Source organism: Amblyraja radiata, chromosome 28 (genome assembly GCF_010909765.2).
Source record: "Amblyraja radiata isolate CabotCenter1 chromosome 28, sAmbRad1.1.pri, whole genome shotgun sequence".
NCBI lineage: Eukaryota > Metazoa > Chordata > Chondrichthyes > Rajiformes > Rajidae > Amblyraja > Amblyraja radiata.
Window position 1 is genome coordinate 12,010,527 of NC_045983.1, and position 16,817 is coordinate 12,027,343.

The 16,817-nt window shown below is 40.8% G+C and overlaps 1 protein-coding gene across 1 annotated transcript in view; it reads left to right on the forward strand.

Moving 5' to 3' along the window:
* Nucleotides 1–16,817, forward strand: part of brip1 (BRCA1 interacting helicase 1) — a 233,200-nt gene that overhangs the window by 208,933 nt on the left and 7,450 nt on the right. Inside the window, 2 exon segments of the mRNA XM_033046369.1 lie at nucleotides 10,265–10,377; nucleotides 10,772–10,854. Of these exon segments, the coding sequence (XP_032902260.1) occupies nucleotides 10,265–10,377; nucleotides 10,772–10,854 (196 nt within the window).

The following is a 16,817-nucleotide window of genomic DNA, read 5'->3' on the forward strand; positions in this document are numbered from 1 at the left end:
CCAGCTGGGAAAAGCTTGTTTTGTTCACTCATTTTCAAATTATGATAGAAATCACTTTTTATGTGATAAAAAAACACTTTTTATCCATGAAATTATGTTAGAGTAAAATATAATTTTATAAATCATTTTTACAATTTAATCTCTCATAAGCTTGAGACATGCATTGGCATCTTTTGGAAGAGAATGTAAGCCCTCTTAAAAATTGAAGATACCTTGGCTCAGACCATAAATATCCTAAATCATGACCTTTTTCACCTTCTCCCCGCTCCTGTTGGGCAGAAGCTTGAAAACACATATCACCAGATTCAGGAACAGCTTCTTCCCCACTGTTATCAGACTACTCAACTGTCTTCCCAAATGTCAGGGTGTAATTCCAATCTTCCGACCTACCTCATTATGGCCCTTGGACATTTTTTCTGTTAATATATCGCTGTAACTATATTCTACACTTTAGTATTTTTATTTTGCACCACCTGTTGTATTTGTGTATGGCTTGGTTGTATTTTGAATGTTTGACTTTGATAGCATGCAAACAAAAGCTTTCCACTGTATGTCAGTACACGTGCAACAATAAATCATTCATTCATTCAAAAACTAATTAATTTCTCAAACAAACATGAAAGGATCCAACATGACTATATCTCAGTACACATGACAATAATAATCCGACACTAATGCCAAAAGCCTTGTGTTAATTGTACAACTCCTGTGCTAGCATCAGCAAGCTGTAAGCTTCTGATTTATTTTGCTAATCACTATATTGGATGCACCTTTATTCCTATGGCCGTCAGGTGAGCTCTACTACTTCATTTTGAATAATTGACATCCCTACATTTTGTCCATCTGCAAATTTACTCCAGAATGGAATCATCGCAAGACATCAAATCTGTTAATGTGATGAATGAGTAACAATAGAATTTTTCATATGGTCATGCCAGAAACAATATTTTAAAAAAATAATCTGAGAGGATATACTCTGAGATGTTATGCCAGCGTGACCTGCAGAGCATTATGATCAGATTTGTAAATAATGGACAATTATTTTATGAGCAGCGGCATTTTATGTCAAAAGAATATTCACTTACAATTCTAAAAGGCTTTCCATGAATAGTCAATAATCATTTCTTAACTTTGATTTTTTTTTATGAACAGATTATCTTCCTTTATCATTCAGCCATTGCAATTTTTATAATTATTAATCTGTTGAGTACATAAGCATTTCCAGCTTTCAAAGTGCTCAGTTTCTATCGCCCTTCATTACAAAATTGCTTTACCTTGGATATCTGAAGCGGAATATTGCAATGTAAAATTGTGAATTTGTCCATTTTAATATCCTAAAACTGAACTAAGAAGTGAAAGGCGATGCGAATAAGATGGAAATTATCTAATTTAAAAAATGGCATAACCTACTAACAAATTATGTTTCTCTTCCTGCCCCATGTCTCAATCTTGTCAACAAAGGGAAGACATCTCTTTTGGTGTTTTGGTTTAAAATTGCACTGAGTTATCCCCATCAATGTAGTCGTACATGGGATAGTACAGGTGATTCAGTGTGGAAATGTTCAATGACGAAAAATTCTTGTTATGTTTTATCTTCACACATTAGGTATTAATTATAATAGTACTTTATTAGCCAAGTAGGTTTTGCAACATAAGAGGAATTTGATTTACCATGAACATCCACCACAGCGACTCCCCCACATTCCTCACTGTGATGGAAGGCATAAAAAGTTAAATCTTCTTCGTTCTCCCGCGGTCGGGGCACTCGAACCTTCCATTATCGGGGCTATCTGTGCTCCCGCATCCGGCGGTCGAGCCCTCCGCATCGGGGCAATCAAGCTCCCGCATTGGGGGGGATCACAGCTCCCACGCGCCAGGCGATCAAACCCATGGTCGGGACGAGTCAAACCTCCTGCAACTTTGGAACTTCCCGACATCAGTTTCCGTTGAAATCTGCAGGCCGCGGTTGGAGCGTCGATCCCAGGCAAGGTATCACATGCTCCTGTGGTTAGTCCACGGCTCCGCGGTGGGGCTCAAAGTCAAACTCGAGCAAGGCCGCCAGCTCCATGATGTTATTCCGCAGAGCGACTGGAGACACGATCCGGAAAACAATTGCATCTCCGACAAGGTAAGAGATTGAAAAAAGTTTCCCCCGACCCCCTCCACCACCCCCCACATAAAACAAACCAGAGAACTTTAACACATACTTTTTAAAACACACTAAAAATAACAAAAAAGACGAAAAGACAGACAGACTGTTGGCGAGGCTGCCATCGCTGACGGCGCCACCCAGTGGAATTAGTGATGAAACCTACTCTGGCAAGGCCCCTGAATTAAGATGGTTGGAAGGGGTATAAAATTTATTACACTAATGCTTGTAATTGGATTGTAATTGATTTTTTTCCTTCAAATTAAACAGCTGTCCCAACCTATGAGCAGCTTTGGTTCCGAGCACAATGTAATGAAACTATCATTATTGCAGAGGAATATTTTAGACATTTATTGCTGGAATACGAGTGTATGGCTCATTTGGTGTCATGTTTGATCTTTCATGTTTGTTGGAGGAATTTTTTTTTTCTTATTTACTAATCCCACGATTTGATAAATTGAATCAAATGGTTTGATTAATTTGATAAAGAATATAATGTGAATAATATTAGGGATGTCACAGGATGTACAATTATGAAAAATTGTTTTTTTCTGTCATATTATCATTTATATTTGCAGGCATCTATTTATTTGCCCCTATAGGAGATTATAAATTGGTCAGAACTGTCATTTTTTCATCCTATGAAGCGTACAAACTTGTGCATCTTTTACAGATCTTCCGTGTGCATTTATTCTGTTTATGTGAGGCAGATTGAAATTGCTCCCTAATTCATTGTAATGCAACAATGATAACAATGGTAAATTGCACATATTGGCAGTGGTGTGGATTATGCACTGATTGTAAGAAAGCATATTGGAATTGATGTAAAACATATTAAAATGACTCTGCATCTATCCAGTTTGGTTGCTTGATTTCCAGCTAGTTTATTTTCTATGCTTGTTTAAATCAAGCCTAATGAAATGGGCATCAACCACAATGCCTCACCGCATTTAAGCTATACATTTTAACTTAACCTTTGTTTTTGAACTGCTTTAAAAATTCAACTGTTCCAATAATGGGATCAAATTTAAAGTGACAGTTTTCTGTAAAGATTTAATATCTTGTGGTATTCACAAATGAATTTGTTTTTCATTCCAATATTCCGGACTGGGTGTGGAACAAGAGAAGGTTAGACACTATGTTCCTTTGCGGTGTTTCATGCTGTATATGCTGGTAGTTGATAGACTATAGAATTTATTATCTCAAACAGAAAGTGAGTATTAATGTCTGGTTAAAAACCCACGTTCTGTGAACAAATTCAGCTGTCATAGTGTAAAGTGCATTCAGAAAGTATTCAGACCCATTCACTTTTTTCCACATTTTGTTACGTTACAGCCTTATTGTAAAATGGATTAAATTCTTTTTTTTTATCATCAATCTACACACAATACCCCAGAATGAAGAAGTGAAAACAGGTGTTGAGAAATTTTTGCAAAGTAATGAAAAAGAAATAACTGAAATATCACATTTACATAAGTATTCAGACCCTTTGCTATGTCACTCAAAATTGAGCTTAGGTTCATCCAGTTTTCATTGATTATCCTTGAGATGTTTCTACAACTTGATTGGAGTCCTCCAGTGGTAAATTAAATTGATTGGACATGATTTGGAAAGGCACAAATCAGAGCCCTCTTGGAGATCTATATAAGGTCCCACAGTTGACAGTGCATGTCAGAGCAAAAACCAACCCATGGAGACTAAGGAATTGTCCGTAGACCTCCGAGACAGGATTGTGTCGAGACAGACCTGGGGAAGGGTATAAAACAATATCTGCAGCATTGCAGGTCCCGAAGAGCACAGTGGTCTCCGTCATTCTTAATTGGAAGAATTTTGTAACCACCAGGACTCTTCATAGAGCTGGCCGCATGGCCAAACTGAGCAATCGGGGGAGAAGGGCCTTGGTCAGGGAGGTGACCAAGAACCCGATGGTCACTCTGACACAGCTCCAGAGTTTCTCTTTGGAAGTGGGAGAACCTTCCAGAAGAACAACTATATCTGCAGCACTCCACCAATCAGGCCTTTATGGTAGAGTGGCCAGGCGGAAGCCACTCATCAGTAAAAGGCGTATGACAGCCCGCTTGGAGTTTGCCAAAAGGCATGAGAAACAAGATTCTCTGGTCTGATGAAACAAGATTGAACTCTTTGGCCTGAATGCCAAGCGTCATGTCTGGAGGAAACCAGGCACCACTCATCACCTGGCCAATACCATATCTACTGTGAAGCATGGTGGTGGCAGCATCATGCTGTGGGGGTGTTTTTCAGCAGCAAAAACTGAGAGATTAGTCAGGATCGAGGGAAAGATGAACGGAGAGATCATTGATGAAAAACTGCTTCAGAGCATTCTGGACCTCAGACTGGGGCGGAGGTTCACCTTCCAACAGAACAACGACCCTTAGCACATAGCCAGGACAATGCAGGAGTGGCTTCATGACAAGTCTGTAAATGTCCTTGAGTGGCCCAGCCAGAGCCCGAACTTGAACCCGATCGAACATCTCTGGAGGGACCTGAAAATAGCTGTGCATCGCCTCTCCCCATCCAACCTGACAGAGCTTGAGAGGATCTGCAGAGAAGACTGGGAGAAATTACCCAAATACAGATGTGCTAAGCTTGTAGCATCATACCCAGGAAGACTTGAGGCTGTAATCGCTGCCAAAGGCCCCTCAACAAAGTATTGAGTAATGGGTCTGAATACTTATGTAATTGTGATATTTCAGTTGCTTATTTATAATTACTTTGCAAAAATTTCTAAACACCTGTTTTCGCTTTTTTATTATGGGGTATAGTGTGCAGATTGATGATTAAAAAAATGAATTTAATCCATTTTAAAATAAGGCTGTAACGTAACAAAATGTGGAAAAAGTGAAGGGGTCTGAATATTTTCTGAATGCACTGTAGTATTTACATCAGAATCTGCACAGTTCTGGTCATGTTGGTTTTATGCTGGAACCTGTCCTTTAGTCAGTCGTGCCGCCACAGGATATTGATCATTTTCTTTGAAACAGCCTTTAAAGCTTCTTACATTTGGAGGAAAGTTTTTTTAAATGATTTAAACAGTGCTTTGAAAGAAGGTGTAATTTGGTACAATTTTATATCTTACTATTCTGTGAAGTCAAATGTATTAATGTATCTATCCATGCTAGTTCCAATATATTATCCCAGCAGACCATTGGCAATTACATTTTTGAACTCTGATCATTTGCAGTAAATTTGGGTGTTAATTTGCATACACAACGTAATAAACAACAGTATACTGCACAGTGGTTGAGCAGAAAATTGCTGCTTCATAGCTCCAACGACATAAGTTCGATTCTGACAATAGTGCTGTATGTGTGGTGTTCGCACATTTTTCCTATGGCCAAGTTGGTTTGCTCCATGTGCCCCAGATTCCTTCCACATCACAAAGATGTGCTAGTAGGTTGATAGGCCACTGTAAATTACTACTCATGTAGCTGGGTGACCGGTGAAATAGGGGGGAGTTGTTGGGTCTGAGAGGGACAATGGAATAAAGGGACTGATGTGTGCATTCTGAGACCGGACATAGAGTTGATTGAGTATTCTATATTGCTACAAAATAAGAAAAGAATCAAATGACCGTGTCCCATTTGGTGTTTCTACTGGGTAAATGTTAATCAAGACAGAAACGGAATGACCTGGATTATTTATGTCAAGATAGATCAGGGCCCTGGTGTGCAGTCTCATGCAAAGGATGACCTCTCTGATAAAGCCACACTCCCTCACGATTGCACCAAAATGTTCACTTATATTTTGCACTTAAAGTTGGACAAGCCCAGAATCAGGAAAGAGTCTTACCATTAAACTGAGCTGTTAATTAGTTGCCAGATCTTTAATCTTGCCAAAATTTGTTATATTGGGATGAAAAATAGTTGTCAATTTTTTCAGTGCAGTATTTCAGTATTTTGGCTTTCTTCATCAGAATACTCTCCTGTCTATTTCAGCATAAAATGTTCTTAACATTGCCTTTTTATTTCCTCACCAGTAGTAATGGGATCTTTTTGCTAATGTTCTTTTGCAATTCCTGTATAAAATTCCAATTTACCAACTAACTTGGCATAATATACTTGCAATGTCATTTATTAATGTAAAAACTGATTTCATGGTAGTATAACTGAAGGAATATGAATTGGCGGAAATGTTGCCATAATTAAACACAGTAATTAAGTAATACAAGGCTAGGAATAATCCCCTGCAATTTATTGTGTCTTTAATACATTTAAACATTGAGATTATATAGTCTCCAGTCAAATGATGGAGAAATCTTATGCATATATAACATCTTTCAAGGAAAGAAAAGAAAATTAAACTATTAATATAATCCATCAATCGTTATTTTTATACATTCACTAGACTAAGTGGGACCCGTTTAGTCCCAGTCACATGGGAGGCCTGGTCCCCCAACGCAACCCATTCCCCAACGCAATATTCCACCACTCACCTGATCCTCCAACGCAACCTGTTCCCCCAATGCATTATTCCACCACTCACCCATAGCCCCTAACCGCAGGAGCGGCTGACGGGTTCCCGTTGTGACGCCCCTGATCTCCCCTCCCCCACTCCACCTCTTGCCCTTCCCCCCACACACTCACTCCATCCCCCCCTCAACCCCCCCCACCCCATCCACTCTTAGCGGCTCTCCGGCGGCGCAGCCATTCCCGCCCATTGGGTTCTCATTGTGACGTAGAATCTGCAGGTATTACTGCGCAGGCGCAGGCGCAGCCGGCTGGTGTTGGGGGAGGGGGAGTTGTGGGGGTGTGGGGGAGGATGTGTGGGGGCGGGTAGGGGTGTGTGTGTGGGAGGGGGTGTGTGTGTGTGGGAGGGGGTGTGTGTGTGGGGGAGGGGGACGGGGGGTGTGGGGGAGGGGAGGGGGTGTGGGGGGGTGGATGTGTGGGGGGTGGGTGTGTGGGGAGGAGGGGGGTGTGGGGGAGGAGGGGGTGGGAGGAAGGGGGGTGTGTGAGGGAAGGGGGGTGTGTGAGGGAGGAGGTGGGGTGTGGGCGGGGGGGAAGAGAGCTTGGAAAAAATACGGGGGTTGTGGGGTATCATGGGGGAGGGGGTCAGGAGCCAGCGAGGGGGTCCAGAGAGGAAGGGGCTGGAGCTGACTCACAGCGGTCGCTGGTCTGCTGGTTGTTGGCTGCTGGATCGCTGGTCGTTCTCCGCCGAGAGCAGATTCTCTGCTTTCCATTTGGCGACATTTCCCGTGTCGGGCTGTTTCCAGTCCCTCCGAAAATTGTGTCCGGTTGGAAAACTCTAGCCGGCATCCACCGCTGCAGTAAAGATGCGATGGTGCAGGAAGGGGCGGACCGTCCCGCGGAGTGACAGGAGAAAAGACTCAGCTGAAAGACTGCGCTGAACGGCAGGAGAGGAGATTGATCTGCACACGCGTGGTTTTTAAGATTTTTAAACCTCGCTAAAGTTCACATTAGACCACGGATCGGAATGAAACTTGGTGCAATCGCAGCGCAGGAGAACGGTGAGAAAGCTGGCGAAAAATCGTTGCGCTCTTGCGTAATGTTTTTGCGCAAATAGAATGACCGCGCAACCGGAAGATAACAAGATCAGAGCTTTAGTTATGTATAGAATCTTTGGGATTTAGCATTACTGGCAAAATCATCATTATTCGGACAAATAATTGTGTTTCTTCCCCAAATTTCAGCTTATTAACTGAATTCAAATCTGCCCTGAAAGGATTTGAAATTGTTTCTTTGGATGTTAACCTAGGCCCCTGAATGACTGGGCCAGTAATTTAACTGCTGCGCTGCACCCTCTTACTGTGATGTAACCTTTGCGGTTCAACCACATGCTTTTTCAGCTCTCATCTAAAACATTTTGACAAGAGATAACTGTTAAATCCAAGAGATTTATTTTTCATCCAATGTAAATTCCCAGTGTTTTTATGTAACTAAAATTGAAATTTATGCATAGTGTAAACTGTTGCTATCATGTTTATTTTTTGGTTTATGATCAGAAATTTCTGTTCTATGTATCATGACATTAATGGTTTGAAGATCTAAAGGATGGCAAAAGAACACGTGTGTCCAAATTTAATTATTTAGTATGCAGAATTGCAAAAAATCAAAGTAGTTAATGTTCCTTTCTGCAGCTGTAAAAATAAACATTTCAAAACATCATCTGGAGAGTCGAGCAAAAAACATAATTATTTTCTAACATTATATTTTAAATGTTTTTATTGTATACAGCTGTATAAAATTGTACATGTATGTCTATTGCACATAGTATGTGAGATTTAATTATTTGTTGTATTATCTTGGCAAATGCTGCAAAGACTTCCCCACACCCCGTCTCCATCTCCTTCAACATATGCCTCCTTCTAGCTTCACATTCCTGTCCTTATCTGACACCCTTTCATTTCCTTTTCATCTTGTGCCTTTGTCCAAACCCCCCCCCCCCCCACCTGAATCCACCAAACACTTGCCAGGTGTTGTCCTGCCCTACCTTTCTTTAACCGCTTTCTCCACCCCTCCCCCCTCCTCTACTCCAATCATTTTGAAGAAGAGTCCCAACCCAAAAGATCACCTGTCCATTCGCTCCACAGATGCTGCCTGACCCGCTGAGTAACTCCGGCACTTTGTTGGAAATATTTATTTTGTTACTTACTGATAGTTACTTTTGGAGTTTCCCATATTCAGCGGGTCCCCAGGTTACAAAATAAACATTATATGATGATACACATTTACCCATACAATTTTAAAGCACTGATAATAATGATATCCATTAATGACTGGATGCAATATATATTCCATTAGTTCAATTATGGTTAGTGTTAGGGTAAAAAGAGTGAATTTTAGCAAGTGTGCTATAGGAACCTGATTATTCCAGTGCAGCATTGACAAACAAGATGATCCAAAACTTTGCCGGCGCAACCTTTAATTCCCTCCATACTCCTCCCTGTAACCACAATCTCTGAAGAAGGGTTCTGACCCTAAACGTCACCTATCCATGACCTCCAGAGATGCTGCCTGATTCGCTGAGTTACTCCAGCATCCATGTTTTTCATAGATGCCTGTCTCCAGCACAACAAAACTGTTCAATTCTAAGCTGAGTTTCCAATCACATGTCATATCATCAGCAAGACTGCCGCTTCCACTTTGATAACATCGCCTGCCTCCAAACCTGATCAGCCATCTGCTGCTGAAACTGTTCTTTGTGCCCATTTTATCTCTAGAGATATCAATGTTCTTCTAGGCAGTTTGTTATACTTCGCTCATATGGTGCAACCCATCCAAACTCTGATATCTCTATCTATATTGCACAATAGTAAGTAATCTCATTCCTCGTCTTGCTGACCTGCTTTGGCTCTTCATCCTCCAACAATCCACTTTAAATATCACATATTTCTACCCAGTCATGTTTGCTCCTCTCTCCGGCATCCTTTTAGACCTTTTGTAAACATACCACTTTTGAGAAATCCCACAGCAGGAAACTCGCGTCCTAACTCCCTGAAGCCTCTCCTCCGGGTTCAAGTCAGGATTGTGAGGAAATACTCCAAGGCACACACCAACCTGACTTGTAAATACATCATCGTTCCTTCAGCATTGCTGAGTCAAAAACGTGGAACTCCCGCCGTAACAGGATTGTGGGTGTACCCGCACCTCAAAAGTACCCCACAGCAGTTCAAAAAGGCAGGCCTGAGTGAATACTCCAAGCCACACACCAACCTGACCTGGAACCTCCCAAGGGCAATTGGGGATGGGCAGGCTCAATCTGCAAAGCGCATCCCTAGGATGATTTTATTTTTTTAAAGCTCTTCTGTGAAGAGAAACAGTGAACATTTCACGTCAATGGCTTCTCATCTGACTAGAAACATGAAAAAAAAACACATCTTAAATTCAGAGAAAGGGAAAGGATGGGAAAGGGAAATGGAAATGTCTAGATTAGTACAGAACCAAGAGAATCCAAATGACATAAATGCTCTGGAATGTCGACTGATTTGTCATCTCAAGAATGGTGCCTAGGCTGCTGGGTGGTCTCCTCAGGATTTCTGTTGCTTTAGTGTTCAATCTGCATCAGTGCTGTATTACACACATGACGTAGCACTTTTAATACGTGACTATTTGAACTGGGTCTATTGTTTCCCTTTAGGTGGAATTAAAACGGAAATATAACGACCAGCATTCAAGGACCCGTGGTCTGCTTCCTGGCAGTCAATGGTATGAGATTCAGGCATTTCGAGCATTGAATCAAGCACTGGGAAGGTAAGAGTTAATGGGTAGGGAAAGGAAAGCATAATTCATGTGACCTTTTTGACAGATCATTATATAGTATAGCAGATGTAAAGGCATATAATAAATATTGAATGTCTACGGTATGGACAAATTTACATGCCTATGATGAGCCTGCTTTTAGCAAGGGAATAGGTGGGCTGTAGTGTTCCAATATCCAGGTGTTCTCTCTCTCTCCTGTACATAACTTCTCTCTAGGATTCAAAAGTTTAAATGATCTTTAGTGTATACACACTATCACAAATACACAGAAAATCTGTGTCTATTTTAACATCTGAAAATATTCTTTAGTATAGATAATTTAGTATGGATAATAGTAGCTTTAGAAAATAACTGATAGCAGATGTAATTGTATATACTCTTATAGATGCATTCGGCATAAGACTGACTGGGGAGCACTGATCCTGGTTGATGACCGATTTAGAAGTAATAACAAAAAGTATGTAACAGGTAAGAAACTATTAAGCTATCGTAAATTAATTAATATTAGTACATTCATAACAAGATCAGTATTTCACAATATTGGAGGACAGCTGCTGTGATTATTGCTATTTACAATATATATAAATGATTTGGATGAGAATGTCCGTGGACTGAATGAAGGGCTTTATATAGAGATTCAGAATGCTGAATTTATTCTCATTGGAATGTATAAGGTTAAAGAGTGGCCTCTAGAAATTGATTAAATTATGAGAGGCAAGATAAGTTTGATAGTTAGAATCTTTTTCCTAGGGTGTGGGAATCTAAAACTAGAGGGGTTAGGTTTTTATGTGAGGGGGAGATCTGAGGGGCAAGTTTTTCTCACACAGGGTGGAGGGTATATGGAATGAGCTGCCAGAGGAAGTGGTTGAGTCAGATTACAACATTTTAAAATAATTTGGACAGGTACTTGGATACGAAAAAGGCTGAATGTAACCAAATGGGATTAGTGTAGACATGGACAAGTTAGGCCTTTTTGTTTTTGCTGTACAATTCTGTGACTCGATCTAATGGAAGACAATGCCAGTCGGGGAGATAAATGACATAATCAGAAGAGTTGTCTACATTAAGAGAATCCCCAAAAAGGAAGAGATTTAAAAAATATATATATACCGGTACAAATTAAGAACCTGAGCATTGTTCATCATAAAAGTTGTTAGCTCATATTTGCTGTAGGCACTGCATAAACATTGAGAATTTCAAATTACTACCCATTTGTCACTGGATGGTGCTATAGCTCTGTTTTGGCATTTCAGTTTTGAAAATAATGTGAAACAGCTGCTTGATATGACTAGACCATAAAAATTTTATTTGCATCTGATTTTTAAGTAACACCGCTATTACTTGCCAATGCAGCGGAATTTGGCTGAAAAAAACATTATGTAATGTGTGTGAGACTGAGTGTGCCACATTAACCTTTTTCTCTGCTGGATGAATAGGAGCACCTCATGAGTAACACAGCAAATCCAATGATGTAATGCTTTAAGGGTTAAGAAAAAATATTTATTCCTAGTGTACCCATGAGTGGCTGGCTTGTAAAAAAAATTTAAGAGCACATGAGCACCTGTACATTTTTAGAGGGTACACTCGAAATAATGTTTTGACTTTTAGATTTCCATGCTTTTGAAAGACAAATAATGAAAATTGCTCCAAATGCACAGATGCAAGTATGAGGTTGAGGAATTTTCAAACTAATCCCTAATTAGGAGTTAATTTTTCGACCTGTACTTATCCTCTCTCCTTTTTAGATTCTCTTGCACATGTACATTTCCTAAATTAAGATTCTAAGCCGGTGAGAGGAGACCTCCTGCGTGCCCTCCACCCCTCCTTGGGAGAAAACAAAAAATAAGCATCTGCTCTGTTCCAAGAATATGCCTTGGACTCATCTTCAAAAGAGCACTTCTAATACAAAAATGCATTGGTTTCATTTCCTTAACCAGCCATTTTTAAGTGCTGTCTGAGTTAACTGCCTATTACTGCTAAAACTTGGCCAGTTTTATATTGCGAGTTCATACACTGAGACCTGCAATGACCCTGTCCCTGTTTATTCCATTTTATGAGATTCACATCCCTCTATTGCAGGTTGAACTCCCAGTCTACATTCCGAAAGTGAATAACTAGTGCACAAACACACTCCAACAACCAGCTTGTGGTTAAAAGATTTCCATCAGTTTCCAGGATTGAGAATGGAAAAATTGGTCAGCATTCTTATTAGTGTCAGGATGCATCTGGAAAGAGAAACAGCCAACATTTCAGGTTGCAGAGGCTTCATCAGCACTGGAAATGTTAGTTTTAAGTTGCAGATAAGGTGTAGTCAAGGATGATAAATCAAAAGGAATATCTTTGAATGGGTGAGGTCATGGTTGCCCCGATTATGCCGTAATTGCTGGATCTCTTATTTTCATCAATTAATGAAATATGGTAGAAAGCGTGAAAGTAAAGCAATATGGTAAAACTGTTAAATGCAAATCATAGCTGGTTGTGAAACCTGAAGCCACTAAGCAATTGCTTAAAATGCTCAACAGGTCAGATGGTGTCTTTGGACAGAGATAAACCAAGATTCGGTTCATCTGTGCACTTCATTCCCACAGGCTGGAATGGGAATAGGATGGAGAATTATTGTACAGACAACTGGAAACTCCGGGTCACTCTTGCGAACTGAACAAAAGTGTTCTTCTAAATGGTCGATATTTAATTTCTCCAGCGACTAGGTCACCATGTTGTGTGCACTGCATGTAATGCATTAGATTGAAAGATGTGCAAGTGAAACACTTCTTCACCAGAATATACTATTTAGGTTCCTGGAAGGTGGGAAGGAGCAAAGTAAAAGAACAGATGTTGCATTTCAAGAAGTTGCAGTTGGTGGATTTGGAAATGTGGACAAGAGAATCTGGAGCCATCATGGCTTCTCCTTCCTCAGATGATGCCTACCCTCCTGAATCTTTCTAGAATTTTCTATTTTTCTTTCAGCAACATCTCAAGTTTTTTTATTTTCATGAATTATTTTGACTTGATTAATAAGGCAGGTTTATTGGCCATTTTAATGCAAGGACATTCTACAGAGGAAATAATGACTATATGATAACATTTTCTATTCCATTCAGGAGTGGCACAATTTATTCAACATTGAGTTTTGAATAAGAATGAGGCTAACTGCATATATATGAGGGTTTAATTGGATTATGTAAATTGGGAAATTATATTAAAAGGTTCGGCAGTGGGAAAAACAACAGCAAATGTTTTTGTAGAAATACTGAATAATTCTCAATTATAAAATTGAGAAAAATAATCCCCACAGGAAGAGTGATCCATTGTGGCTAATGAAAAGGTTAAGGATGGTGATATTAGATTAAATGAAGAGATTTATAATGATACCATGTAAAAAAAGTAAACCTGAGTGTTAGCAATGGATGACATATGAAGTGTGATAAAGGGGAAGATATGTAGGAAAACTACCAAGTAAATTGTTAAAAATAATATGACATAATTATGTTAAAATGAAGGGGATAACAAAAATAGATATGGGTCCTTCAAGGCAGTGGAAGAGAAATTATAATGAGACGTTTTAAAAAGTGCTGAGGAACTGAAGAAATCTTTCTGGTTTATTTAATGGGAAGAAGTCCCATTAAATAAACCAGAAATAGGGTCTGATGATATGAAAGTTAATGTAGTTAATATTAATAAAGACAAATAAATTATGTGGATTAAAAACTGACCAATTCTCTAGATCTGATGGCCAGCATACCAGAGTTCTAAAAACATAGCTGCCGTGGGGGAATAAAATGCAAAGTGCTTGATTAATTCAATAGTTAGCAGGTTCTGTGGAGGGAATGGATAGGCGTAGTTTCAGGTCAGGACTATTCTTCAGACATGCTGAGTACTCCAGTACTTTGTATTCTGTCAAGATTCCAGCACCTGCAGTCCCATGTTACTGTTTGGCTGCAGAGAAACCAGATTCGTCATTGACAATCTTCCAAAATTCCATACATTCTGGATCACTTAGTAGCAAGTGCAACAATGCCTTTCTTGAAAGTTGGAAGAGATGAAACAGGTTACTAACTATAAACCAGTTGGCCTGACATCAATTGTTACAAAAGTCCATAAAAACTAATATCAAGGAAGTTGTGGAAGGGTACTTAAATTCATGAAGGAAACATTTTATTTTACATCTTGTTGATTTTCAAACTCTAAATATAAGATAGATTCGAGGAAACCTGTAAATCTGTATTGATAAGGTATCACACAAAAGGTTGATACATGAAATCAAAGTACTTTGGGTTGACGGTATCAGATTAACATGGGTAGAAGATTAATGAATGTCCAGAAAGCAACGTAGGAATAAAAAGAGACATAGATGACTATGGATGCTGTTTTGAGCAAAAAAACAATCAATTTGAGTAACTCAGCAAGTGTGAAGAGAAATTAACAGTTGACATTTCAGATTGAAACCTTTTTTAATCCAAAGGTAGGGTCTTAACCCAAAGCTTTGACTGTTTTTTCCTCCACAGATGCTGCCTGACCCACTAAATTCCACCAGTAGATTGTTTTCTTGCATAGAAATAAAGGGACTTTCTCAAGTTGGCAGGCTATCACAATTGTGGTTCCAGAGATGATTAATTCCAGATTAGCATGCAAAGAGAAATTAAGTAGGACGAACCTGCATTTACTGGCGTTCAGAAGAAGGAGATCTCATTGAAATATATAAAAGTAGAATAGTAACTGCGGAGAAAATATATCTTTTTGTGATGTTTGGAACTAAGGACAAAGCCTCAGGATAAATGGTTGGCCGATTATTATCAAAATGAGTAGAAATGTATTCATTGAGGAAGATGTAAACCAATGGAATTCTCTACTTCACAAAATTCCTCTGCAAGACTCAGATTGGGAGATTATTTTAACTTGGGGGAAAAAAAGAGATTTGGACAAGGTATTTGTTACTTAGTGAGGAATGTGGCTTAAGAAACATCCCTTGCATCATTGTTTTAAACATGTTAATCAAGCGATGATTTTTATTGACAAAGTTGTAGTCTTATCAGTTCAAAGTCCTCTTTAATGGACAAAACAACTGACATGACTTTAATCACAGCTGTCACGAAGAACTGCACATTCCTAATGCACTACATCTTAATTATTACCTTATAACTGACTCAGATGTGTTACACTTCTAGTTCCTTAAGTTATCCACCATCTGTGTTCTGAGTTTCCAAAAGCACCTCTTAAAAAACATAGAAAAATAAGTGCAGGAGTAGGCCATTCGGCCCTTCGAGCCTGCACCTCCATTCAATATGATCAGGACTGATAATCTAAAATCAGTACCCCGTTCCTGCTTTTCCCCCATATCCCTTGATTCCTTTAGCCCTAAGAGCTAAATCTAACTCTCTCTTGAAAGCATCCAGTGAATAAGGGAGTTCGGTATTCCAAAAAACGCAAGGAATCAAGGGATTTGTCAAAGGTCACTCGCTATAAAGAAAAAATGAAGCGCTGACTGTATAAACTGTGTACAAATTCTTATCTTTATTCATGATTTATGTGTAAAAATATATTGATCTGAGGAACGAGGGTGCCAGGTAACAGGAGAGCGGGGTGTAGCGGCGAGATAGAGGGGGCAGATGCAAGTGGGAGACAGGGGTGGGGGGAGAGACTGGACCGGTGGAGAGCCATTCTCGGCAGCTGCACGCACACAGACCCGAGCCTCATCTGCAGCCAAGATCGAATCCGGGTCCCCGGCGCCGCAAGGGCTGCCGAATCGCCATTGAACTGTTTCCCTCCCCCCCCCCTCCCGAGTGTCCCATCCCCGCCTAGGGGGCAGCCGGAGACGTCTGGAGCGCTGGGACACCGGCCCGGTTCAGCGGCCCCCAGGCCCACAGCCAGCGTGGAGAAAAGGCAATCCCAGCTCAACTCTGCCTGCCTCGACGAGCCAACCGACAGCAGGGGCCAGTGCCTCCCCCCTGTGCCAGCTGCAAGTCCGGGGCTGCCCTGCTCCAGGCTTGCGCCCCGGCTGCCGGCCAACCCGGCTGGACAGGCAGAGCCGAACTGGAGCCAGCGCCTCTCCCCCCCCCGCCGGCTGCAAGTCCGGGGCCGCCATTGCCCCGCCAGCCCAGGGCCACCCCAGACAGGGACGGGACACCCGAGAGGGAATGGGGACGGCCCAGCAGCAACTCAACAGCGCCCGCAGCGCCGGAGACCCGGGTCCGACCCTGACCACGAACGAAACGCAGGCTTGCGCACCACAGCTGCCGAGAATGTTTATAGCTAGTGACCTATGACCTGGCCATGCGCAGTCGGAATACCAAACTCGCTTATTGGCCTCGACTGTCATCTGTGGGAGAGAATTCCACAGATTCACTACTCTGGTGAAAAAAAATGTCCGCATCTCAGTCCCAAATGGCCTGCCCCTTATTCTTAAACTGACCACTGGTTCTGGACTTCCCCAA